The sequence below is a fragment of the Oikopleura dioica genome, chromosome PAR (assembly GCF_907165135.1).
Source record: "Oikopleura dioica chromosome PAR, OKI2018_I68_1.0, whole genome shotgun sequence".
Classification (NCBI taxonomy): domain Eukaryota; kingdom Metazoa; phylum Chordata; class Appendicularia; order Copelata; family Oikopleuridae; genus Oikopleura; species Oikopleura dioica.
In genome coordinates, this window is record NC_137293.1 from 6,326,579 (window position 1) to 6,338,582 (window position 12,004).

At 41.3% G+C, this 12,004-nt stretch overlaps 1 protein-coding gene across 1 annotated transcript; it reads left to right on the top strand.

The window, feature by feature from the left end:
* The first annotated feature begins 4,160 nt into the window (after positions 1 to 4,160).
* LOC145706113 (paired box protein Pax-6-like) lies at positions 4,161 to 10,313 on the top strand. Its single transcript, XM_081783631.1, has 12 exons — positions 4,161 to 4,215; positions 4,649 to 4,754; positions 5,488 to 5,592; positions 5,636 to 5,738; positions 6,605 to 6,682; positions 6,723 to 6,891; positions 7,875 to 7,939; positions 8,090 to 8,251; positions 8,669 to 8,786; positions 8,834 to 8,976; positions 9,828 to 9,900; positions 9,946 to 10,313. Exons 1-12 carry the CDS (start codon positions 4,161 to 4,163, stop codon positions 10,038 to 10,040), a joined length of 1,272 nt encoding a protein of 423 aa, XP_081639757.1. The 3' UTR covers positions 10,041 to 10,313.
* The last annotated feature ends 1,691 nt before the right edge of the window (positions 10,314 to 12,004 follow it).

Here is a 12,004-nt window from a genome sequence, read left to right on the forward strand (position 1 = left end):
CCTTTCCAGCCCCTTTTTCAGGCTCAATACACGTCGTTAAGAGGCTCTAAGAGTATCAGCATTCAAATTTTTCGAGACGACTTTTTCTTCATATTTTTACAAGGCAAATTGATCAATTTAGAGTAGCATAAAGTTGAGTTCTATTGAGTTTGTCTTGAAGTGATGTCGAGAATAATTGTTTATCGATAAATAATTAGATCAAGAGGAAAATATTGACGAAATTAGATGAGCAAAGTGCTCAGATTCTATATCTGTTCAAAACTTATTTTTAAAGTCAACATGAAAACAGATGAGATAAATAGTAAAAAACAAGAAAACTGTCGATTTTGCTATGATTCTCGATAATTTATCATCAGAAGAAACGCCGCTACATCTGCAAGATTTTGAGCTGATCAAAGAAGCAGGGGTCTTCGGAAATACTTTCGATGCAGCTGATGGTAATTGATGGAATTCGGGTATAAATGGGGGGAAGGAAGAGGGTTTGATCATTCTGATTTTGGATAAAATGAAGCTGAAAAAACGAAGAAGAAGCATTATTTTGCGATGATTAGCAAAGTACTGTTTTATTTTCATTTTGTAAATAACTATTATTCAATCCATTTCCATTTTCGCCCTTCTTTGCTACAACCTTCGAATAAAACAAAAAATCAACGAAAAAAAAACACTATCCGGCAGCGATTTGCATGACTTGATAACAGCAGGTAATGGTCCAGTTACTGGACTCTATCAATTTTTTAGATCCAGTTTTATGATTGCAAATCCAGTCCAACGCACGACTTGTGCCTTTTATACTTGTCAAAATAAAATATATCTTTAAATAATAAAGAAATTATTAATTTTTATTTCTCAAGGATTCATACACTTTTATCCAGCTCAAAACCGAGCTTGGAAGTTGTCTCTCTTATCAAATCCGTCGTCGCAAAACTTGAGCAAAACCGAGAATCGAAATAAGCATTTGAAATGCGATTCCTCGCGGATGTTATGTTTAATTAATGCCGCGGCCTGACATCGGAATTTCACCGAGTCGCGCCGCTAGTCAGATTCTGCACGTAAGACGTTCTCTGATGTCAGCCCTAGAAACTCGCATAATACTTTTCCAGGAACAAAGCGTGTAAAATCTATCACGTGCTTCTTTCCTTTCCTAAAAAAGAGATGACTGGCCTTCTCAAAATTGCCGCAAAAGGGGGCGAAGCTGTTAGTGGAATTTTATCTACCGCAAATTCAGTGAAGCTTTATCTTTTCGAGTCCACTCTCAAAAATAAGTGGCCTACGATTTTAACGGTCTACGACTCTACGTTTTCTTTTCTCCATTACTTCAGTTACGCGTCTCAAAGAATGGTCTTTCAGCCAAGGGGTTTTTAGAAACGCCTTTGTTGATCAAGATTGTTCAGTAGACTGTTTTCTAAACAGTAGGACCATTCTTTTTACAGTGCTTTTCTTGTTATTGACTGAGGAGCTTTAGGGTGTCAACAACGATTTTGGGCATATTTCCATACACTTTTACAGAATTATTTTGTCGACTCATAAGACAGACCCTTCTCTTATCGTTGTTGACACCCTTAAATGAAAAGCCACGTAGCGGCTTTTTAAAAAAACGAAGCCGCAAAGCGGCTTCGCCAGTGTTTAAAAATAGATTTAAAATATCTTGTTTTCTAAAAAGCCGCTACGCGGCTTTTCGCCTAAGCTATTCAATTTTAAGAATCTTTTAAAAAACTGACTCAGGCTTTGTTATTCATACTAATATTTTTTGAATAAGAGCGTTTTTGAAATTGAATGCGTGAAAAGTACTCTCCCATCTGTGTTTTTTGAAAATGGGCGATAATGTAACGTTTGGACGATGATCGTGTCATTTTTTAATTATTTGGTGTGTTCGTTTTCGATTAGGGCGGCGCATTCGACCCCTGGCAAATTGAAGCGAACAGCTGAAAGCGCTAAAATGCACAAAAATGACTAAAAACGGCACGGAGTATAAATTATTCAAAATTTGCTGTCTTCACCATCCGCTACCAAGCCGCGTACTTACTATCTTCTTTTCTGTTTAAAACTACGGTATGAGGATAACTGAAATAAGTAATCAGTACGTTATGTTTAATCCTGGGTTCCGTTAGAAGATTCTTGGGGCGCTGAGTCCAGCTGCTTCAGATTTGGGCACAGTAGACTCGGCGGGGGAGGGTGACGCAGCGGGGCGCAAAGGATGCTGACAGATAAACTACAACTCGACGGACTAAAGGTCAAGGCTAATCAATGAAGATAGAAAATTTTAGCATAATGCTAAAAAAGGTTCGATTTGTAGCTGAATTCCGGTTTAGCGAAAAATAATAGCTAAAAAATTACTTTCTAAATGATAAATATAAGGGTGTCACTAATCTAATTCCTTGGCTATTTTTTCTAAGGCAAAACGGGTCTTCTCTTTCCAATCCACATTGAAATAGATATTTAGCTTGAGTAAGCCGCGTAGTTTGGACAGAAAGCGTCAATTTCATTCCGGCTCTAGTCCCCTAGTCCTTAGTTAGTAGCTAGTCCTCAGTCCGGCCGGATTGAAACTTGAAGTCTTGAGGTGTCTCTATCCAAACACAGGTTCACCTGATTTCCGGAAGATCCTCCTCCTTCTCATTTTATCCGGAAGCTGATTTTGTCGCTGCTAGAATGAATGAGCTGGTGTTCAGCAGATCTCCCGCAGAGTGAAGAAAGGGATCGATAACTAGCCCTATCTCTTCGGAGATTGCGAGCCCAGACTAGCCCAGCACGGAGCCCAAACTGAACTGCAGATTAACACACTTCCGTTTACGCGTCGATACACCTCTTTACTAATTGCTCTCTCTTCTCACGTGATCTCTCTGAGAAGAGAGAGAGTCCTCTCTATCACAGGGGGGAGAGTTCCTTATTGGAAGATAGAAATTGTGATTTCGTCATTTGAGCTGTTCTAAGAGCTAGTTTTAAAAGTTTTGCGAACGAGAGGTCCACTTGAGTTTTGACATTTCAAAAAGCAGTTGCAAAGTGCCACCAGGGCTGAGCCCCGCTTTCGCTGAATTTTTGTTACTAGAAATACACGCATAAACATATTTTCGTTTATTTGTAAACGAATTATATTCAGAAGTCTACTTTTGTAGAGAAATTTCAAATTTTGTGTACAAAGTTGTTGAGAAATCCCGTTTTAGGAAGGATTGAGCCAACGGTTCTTATGTTAATTAAAGCAGGAATAAATTTGTTTTTGAATGAGGATCAACTTGTTTTCGCGTAATTAATCCCGCTCCGAGCAGGGCGAAAAAAGTCGATAGCTTCATCGAACTTTTCCTCTTTTTTCTCGCACCTGTTAGTTTTTGGGGAGACACCCTTAATTGCCTTTCTAAGAAAAATAAGTCCACTTGCGAGAACAAATGGAAATATCTTCGTGTTCCATTTCTATTTCTGTGGCGATCGTACTGACGAATGTTTATCACGTTGTGGCGAGATGAGGTGGTCGCTATTCTCGTCCTCCTAAACGACGAAAATATATTCCACGAATATTTTTGCGGCTTCGTCGTTTTTTCTCAAAATGGTAAAAACTGAACGGAACATGCATGTCGTTTGATTAATAGCAGTGAAAACAAGAAGAGTCGTCTGTGATAATCAAAATAATTGAATTCAAAAATGATCTGCTAAATCTACCAGAAGAACAATGTTGATCCTTCATCAGGCATAATCGACTATTTAGGAAATAAGGGGGCAAATGTAAGTATAATTTAAGGATTTCTATTTGCTTTTGTGGGGATACCCTTAATCTTTTCGAGGTCTACTGGGGCTAGGAATAGGGGAAATCGCTCATCTTTTTTTTTAAGGGAGGGATACCCTTAATAATTTTCTTTGTATGAACTTCTGAGAATGCTGATTTTTCTTTAGTAATTAGTTAATAGAATAAGTTAAATGTTCCATAAACTGTCATCTGATAATCCCTGACTCTTGCCCTTCCCCGCGGCGTGTGACCAATCGGACGCGGCGTACAGCTCGATGGCGCGCGCGAGTAAGTGCGCCACCGCGTGGGCCGAATCCGCTGAAGCGAACGGATTTCATTGCCCCGGGCTTGTGAATCAGAGCTGCGCGAAATCGAGCACGAGAGAATCATTCGAGACTAGTGCGATTGCATTCACGGGCGACAGAATTATTAAATCTATTCCGGAACGATGGACGGCCTCGCAGCGGAAGACCCAATGAACCGCGCGCTCACCGCTCAGAAAAGTAAGAACGCGGCAGTAATTAACCGTACCTGCTAATTAGGAAACTGACAGCCTGGAAATTTATGCTTTATCAAACACATAAGCGAACACAACAGACCAAAAACCCAGAGCTCACATTCAGATTCTGCCCTTTTTTCCAAAACCAGAGCCTGGGCTCGAAAACCTGTGTAGAAAACCTGACTCAGGATCAAATTGAAAAATTGAGATGGCTATTTCGGCAAAGCCGATTCGCGGCTTCGTTTTTAAAAAAAGCCGCAATGCGGCTTTCCATCACAGCTTTTTTTTTTCCAAATCCTGACTCAGGTTTTCTACACAGGAATAAGAGATACAGTAATTTTTGGATCAAAAAAGATCTTGAAGAAAAAATTGACTGCTTGATTTTTGATTTTGGGCTCTTTTGAAAATTGCCGTTTTTCATCAAAAAATATTTTCAGATTTCTACTCGGCCTTGGATTTCTCTGGACAAGGATCGGACCTGGGCCACAGCGGAGTGAACCAACTCGGAGGAGCCTTCGTCAACGGCAGACCACTTCCTGACTCGCGAAAGGGTTCAAAATCCGACACAGCTAGTAAAGCACGTCCTGTTTCTAGCGCTGATCTTATTTAGTACCGCAAACGTTGAGCCCCGGAGTTATAATTTATTTTTGTCCGTCTGAAATTTTCAGCCTCAAAATTTATCACTAAACGGATCAAGCTCGTTATCAGGCTGCGTAAAAACGTGGCTCTAAATTATTTTGAAAATTATTTTTTCAGTAAAGAAGCATCAATTTTGGCTCTTACAAAACTGAGTGAAGGTCGACTGGATAATATCCCAGCGGGAGGGGCTATTATCTCTCACATATCTATATCACCTTGGTAGAATCACACGTATTGTGCGATTTATTCCTTTCCAGTGGTTTTTCTAAGCCTCACTCTGGGAGCTTTTTTTCCAAATTGAAGCCAACAAATCTGTTTTTATGGAGTCAAAATTGACTCTGGACCTTTCTTGGCAACCTGTGTAAAAACCTGAGTCAGGGCCTGAATAAAAAAAAAGAAGCCGATTTGAAGGTTTATCTTTTTAAGCCGCTTCGCGGCTTTGTTTTTAAGAAAAGCCGCTGCGCGGCTTTTTGTTAAAGATCGTTCAGACCCTGACTCAGGTTTTTACACAGGTTTTCGGTCCAAGAGAATGTGCAAAATTGACGAGAACGCTTTTTTATGAACGTATCTACGTAATTTGGAGAAAGACTTGTTGATTGAATGCTTGAATCTAAACAAAAAATGAACCCAAATAATAGACCCGCCAGAAGATCGTGGAACTGGCGCATTCCGGAGCTCGCCCCTGCGACATTTCACGAATTCTGCAAGTCAGCAACGGCTGCGTCTCCAAAATTCTAGCCAGGTTTGCCCTACTTTTTCCCTTTCGCCTTTCTACTCCTTCCCAGGTACTACGAGACCGGCTCAATCAAGCCAAGAGCAATCGGCGGCTCCAAACCTCGAGTAGCAACGCCAGAAGTCGTCGCGAAAATTGCAGACTACAAGGAACGTGTGTTCATAAGCTTAGCTTGCTGTGCCAATGAGGACCAGCAGTGACCTCCGACGTGAGTTATCATTAGGCTGCTTTCTTTCCCCCTCCGGCTGCGTAAAAAGAACTGACGCAAGGGATAACTTTTTACGAAATTCCTCCAAGTCCAAAGCAACATAGAATTGCCGAAATGAATTTTGAGCACGTCATTACCAGAAAAAAAAGCCAAGGGTATTTTTTCCTGAATCAAGTGGTAATGATTTTTATTCAATGAAAAGCCGCATGCGTCTTTTTGGATAAGCATAGATTAATTTTCTTTGGAGATTCTCGTCAGAACTTGAATTTAAGGCACCCAAATTAGCGATTAATAATATTTTTAGCAATTAATTAAGGTCCAAGGTGGGGCTTTAATCGGCGGTGATATATTTTTGATGATCAAATAAAAGGGCGTAGTCTGCCCTTTTTTGGCTGGTGATAGATTAAGAAATTCGCATTCCTTTCGGACAACATCGAAAACGAATGCGCCCTTCATATTGGGTTCCATCCGAGCGTATGGCTGAATTACTTCTGCTCGGATTGGGGCGAAATCAAAGCGAAAAGAAAAAAAAAGACGAAAGTCGATTCGCGTCCTAATTACCGTGCAATCGCTAATTCCTCCTAATCACTGTGTCCTTTTCCTGAAGCACGATTTACGAAACGTCGGGAGGAGGATCAGAATTCCAAGAATGCATTCCGCAGATTTTTTTTAAAAGAATCTCCTTTCCGGAAATGCAATGGGAAAAAAAGAAAGCAAGAAAAGCACAATTTTGCCTCCGAAACTAACCTAAAATTCTCCTTTTTCTTCTTTGCTTCGTAAATTATCATTATTGAACACTGATAAAAGCGCGAGTGTCCATCAATCTTCGCTTGGGAGATCCGCGATCGTCTGATTCAAGAAAACGTCTGCAACTCCGACAACATCCCTTCCGTAAGTCCTCCCTACCCCACCTCTTCTCATCCCCATCTAGGTATCCTCGATCAACCGAGTCCTCCGAAACTTCCAAAACGAAAAGATGGTCCGCGAGTCTCCCCAGAGCTCGCTCTCCTGGTCTCCCGAAGCAGCCAATTCTAGCTGGCCCTTCGCGGCAAATTCCTCCTTCGGCGACGTTGGACCCACTTCTGCTGATTCCACAAAAGGTAACGAAAGAAAGAGGTCAGCTAATCGCATTACCGTAGTAAAGAAAGTAACAGACTTACGGTTTCTACTTTATTTTTTGACGCGTCTACTAATAACTTGTTTGAGCTCAGTCTACCCTCCAAATATTTTTATTTAATCGCATTACAAGCACTCAAACAGATATTCCATTAGCTCTCAGAGAATTCAAATGAGCCATCGTTTTAACACCCTTCTATCAATTTATCAAACCTTTTTTCTTGGAACAGGTTCTTGTTTGAGCTAATTTTAATAATCATACTATTCATCCTTTTTTTTTTGAAGCGCGTATCCGGTCGCGCCGCTACGAAATCGGAAAACGCTGCTGTAACAAGCCTCTTTTTTTCTGTTCTCATGCTCGTCGTTAAAAAGTTTTAATCGATGTTCGCCGCAGCGTGCGTTTTTTGAAGTTTTTACTAATTGACTTCTGATTCTCTGAGAAACAGGATTGATGAAAACCAGGTTACAGTAGTAATCAATCATCAGCTTAAACGGAAAACCTTTCCTAACCGGAAAATGATGTCCTGGTGTTTTCCCACGCAAGTTCACTTAGAAAAAATCGATGGATTTAAAAGTAAAGTCTGCAGGCTTGGATTTGACACTGTAGGAAGGATGAAAGATCGCATACTCAAAAAAGTACCTTGCAATTACTGCCAATAAGCACCGTGGCAAATTGGCATAATTAATCAAAAGCGAGCTACTAATTGTCGGTCACGCATATCTGTCTATAATTCGCTTTGTTTTTGAAAAACTGAAGGGGTACCCCCTTTAGTGTCGATTTTCTGTCATCGGATGCATTCGAGCATTTTCGCGCTACTCTAGCAACTGTACACTGACATCGGTGCCAGCGGGTGCCGATTTCGAAAGAAGAGCGCAGAATAAGAAAATGAAATGAATGAATAGTAATAAGGATGAATTATGTACATTTATTACAGTCAGAAAAAATGAATTAAAAACCAATTTTAAGACACATCTGCCTCGTCCATCAGTACATCTGACGAAGATAGGGTGAAAGAAGATCCAGACATTCAGGTAAAAAATGGTTAAAAATAATATTACGATTCTGGTCCCCCGTAATCCGTGTCTTGTTGGTAAAAAATACAAGATCGGCTTTGACGGGCAGACGCATTCTTGAGTCAAGAATTCTAACACTTCACTTCGTCTTTTCACGAGAACTTGTAGGCACGACTTCAGCTAAAACGAAAGCTTCAGCGAAATCGAACTTCCTTCACTCAGCAGCAAATCGAGTCGCTGGAATCGGAATTCGAACGCACCCACTATCCTGATGTCTTTGCGCGGGAACGACTCGCGTCGAAAATTGGCCTGCCGGAAGCTAGAATCCAGGTAAATACCTGCTCTTATCGTGGGAGGGGGGTGCTAATTATGATCGCCATTTTGGGTTCCAAGGAATTGACAAATATTTTTCAGACATTTAAGGACCCTACTAGAGATCCTGAAACTTATCTTGAGACATTGAAAGACATTTAGAGACATCTAAGGACATCTAAGGATATCTAAAGACATCTAGGGACATCTAGGGACATCTAAGGACATCTAAGGACATCTAAGGACATCTAAGGACATCTTAGGACATCTTAAGACATCTTAGGACATCTAAGGACATCTACGGGACATGAAATTCAAAATCTTGTCTAACCGAACTTGTCTGACCGATTCAACCGCAAGTTGAAAAGTAATGTCAGACGACATGAATTGATCTCTGAGACATGTAAGCTTCCTCCTTTCATCTCCGATGTTCAGGTCTGGTTCTCGAACCGCCGCGCGAAGTGGCGCCGCGAGGAGAAAATGCGAAATCAGCGGCCGAATACGACATCCGCCGCACACTCGAACAGTTACTACCCGGCAATCAAAACAGAACGTAAGTGAACGTGTTCCCTGAATCTTGCGTCAAACACTCTTTTTCAGATTCCACTGGAAGTAGCCCAGTTTCAGGCTATCCTGCCATGTCGGGCGGCATTGGCGCTGGCATTCCTAATCCGTCGGCAGCAGTCAGTGATGTAGTCAATACAGGAGCCTACTCTGGCATGCATTCTATGGCTCAGAATTCTGTAAGTAAAAAAGTTATACAACCAAATGGAATGTCTTAAGACGTCTTCAGATGTGTAACTGAGCTCGGCAACCTGTGTAGAAAACCTGAGTCAGGGTCTGAACGATCCTTAACTTCTCATTACACGGGCGCGCGACTAAGCGCTCAAAACACGGGGTCCAATTATTGGACCACAATGCATTATCCAGCCCCGCGCGGCGCGCCAAATTCAGAGTGTGAAAAATAGCGCTCAGGACTTTTGGCTCTAATTGACGTTTCCGTCAAGTAAAAAAGCTCGTAAATTCATTGCTAGAAAGCTTGAACCTTCTTTTATAAAAATTTACAATTGCAAATCGAAAAATCAGCTCTGATTTTCCACCAAAGAGTGAAAGAGAAATCTGGCGCAAAACGCCACCACTTTTGAGTTTTCATTCGAAATTTCTCACAGTGGTTCGTTTCCGTCTTGTCAACTCACATTACAAAATTCAGGTCAAAAAGATTACTAGAATTGGAATTACAGGGGGTCAAAGTCGCCGTGGTCCAATGATTGGACCACGTGTATTGAGAAGTTAATGAAGAGATTTTTAAGACCCTGACTTAGGTTTTCCACACAGGTTGCAGAGTCTGAGGTCCAAATCGGAGCTCGAAATAGAAAAAAATACAGAAAAAGAGTCCTCCCCGCTATGAATACACAAATTCTAGAGCTTCAAAACGACGCACTTGTGATAACAGCTAAGCTTTACTTAATTTGCTATCTTTTGCATCAACAGCACTTAGCTCCCACTCAAACCGGTCCTTTGAAAGAGGCTTGGATTTTTGTGCTGACGTACCTTCTATTCAATTTTCCCCTTTTTTCTAATTATTATCTTTTAGAGTGGCGCGGCTTACGATCCGTCCTACAGCTGCATGCTCAATTCTGCATTCAGCTCATACTCAGGCAACCAAGGTAAGAGAACAGATTTTCTAAAAGAACGCTTATTATTTTGTTTAGCTGATTTGCTGCAGAATCTGATGACCCCTGGTCTCTCCATGGCGCAAAATTTGGGAAGCCACCAGTCTCACGAGCTCTACTGGCCCTACAGATAAACAGCTCGGCGAGTACGTTTGTTTATTTAATGTTCATAACAGTACATATACATATACAGTTGTACATAAACATTCTTGTCCGAACTAGCATCTTTTCTCACTGTTCAAGAGTAAATGAAAAATGAAAAATAACGCTTGGGAAATTTCAGCGGAAATTCGTGACGAATAAAAGACGGCCAAAATGAGATGAGCCCCTGTATTTAGTACCGCAAAAGGTTTTCCTGAGACTCGCTGCTGAATATTGAGTGGCTCATTCATTGCAGGTATTCCAGACTTTGGCGACTACCGGGCTATTTAGGGCGAAATTGAGCATTTTTCTGTCTACTTTTTGCGGAAAAACAGGTGTTCTGGGTCTATTTTTTCTCCATTGGAGCTTGTTTTCATTTTTATCAAAAAATGGGCTACTCCTGGATCGCCCAGAATCCTGGATCGCCCAAATCCTGAATCGCCCGATTTCCTGGATCGCCCGGATCGGGGGATTCAGGATTCTGGGGGATCAGGGATTCTGGGGGATCAAGGATCGGGCGAATCAGGATTTTGAATTATTCAAAGTTTCAGTTAAAAATTTCTGTTTCCTCTTCAAAAATAATACAATAAGAACTTTACTGCACGATATTTTTCATTACAATAAATAAGTTTGGGGTTCTCCACTTTGTGTCGGGGTCAAAACTTCGCACCTGGAGAATACGGACAGGATCTCCAGCCGAGCAAATAGGATGCAAGAGCCCGCCGACAAGCGCTAACCCCTGCAGAGACTGCTCCTGCGCAGAATCGGAGCTACACCCGGCACGAGATGTGTAAGCCATTGAGTAAATATGATCAAAGGGCACATTAACCCCAAGATCAAGACCAAGCTCAGCTGCGGATAAGCCTCAAAAGTGAGGATAAGGAAGACTGAAAAATGGAAATGTATAAAAATTTGCTCAATGGGGTAATTGAGGGCGTAGATTTCGATTTTGAAGTAAAAATTGGCGTTCAATGTCAAATAAGCTAAGAGCAGGATTTTTTATAAAGATTACTGCCCTGATTTATAAAGGTATTATCTGGATCATGAGGGGCATTAATCGCTATAATAATTACTGCCTGCTGGAGCTTTTATCATAAAAAGGCGTTTGATCATCTAAGCACAGCTTCGTCACGCTCTCCATATCTTGAGAAAATACCTTAAAAAATTTGGGCAGTAATCTTTGTAGAATCCTGCCCCAAGAATATTGGACATTTAAAGCCAATTTTGACTTCAAAATCGGATTCTACTCCCTCGATTACCCCACTGAGCGAATTTTAACCAATTTCTATTTTTAAGTCTTCCATATATTCTTTTTTGAGGCTTATTCGGGGCTGAGCTTGATCATGATCTTGAGCTCAATTTGCCCTGTGAATCACAGGCTGTGATCATATTTACTCAATGGCTAACACATCTCGTGCCGATTGCAGCTCCGATTTTGCGCTGAGAGCAGTCTCTGCAGGAGTTAGCAAATGTCGACGGGCCCTTCCATCCTATTTGCTCGGCTGGAGATTCTGCCCGTATTCTCCAGGTGCGAAGTTTTGACCCCGACACTAAGTGGAGTGTGCCATAAATTTGAAACTAAATAAATAGAACTTTCAACTAAGTTTTACGGCTATTTTTGGACGGAAGATTTCAAAAACCGACTTTTCTCATGAGGCAGGGATTAATAATTCATTCAATCCTCTTTCATTATCAACTCAAAATTTATTTTCAAAATCTTCGTGTGAAAATCCTTGATCGCCCTGAATTCCTGGATCCCCCAGAATCCTGAATCCCCCGATCCGGGCGATCCAGGAAATCGGGCGATTCAGGATTTGGGCGATCCAGGATTCTGGGCGATCCAGGAGTAGCCCAAAAAATGAGCAAAAAGGAGAGACAGTCGAAACCGGAGACTGTGCGATTAGTACTAATCTCAAAAAGAAGCGTCATTCAATTTCGCTGAGATGGCTCAATCTGT

Bases quoted from the DNA above. Each gene is read 5' to 3' on its own strand.
- LOC145706113 (XM_081783631.1), top strand. From the start codon at position 4,161: ATGGACGGCCTCGCAGCGGAAGACCCAATGAACCGCGCGCTCACCGCT. The intron at 4,216-4,648 runs GTAAGAACGCGG...AAATATTTTCAG, and splicing joins CGCGCTCACCGCTCAGAAAA to ATTTCTACTCGGCCTTGGAT. The intron at 8,787-8,833 runs GTAAGTGAACGT...ACTCTTTTTCAG, and splicing joins CCCGGCAATCAAAACAGAAC to ATTCCACTGGAAGTAGCCCA.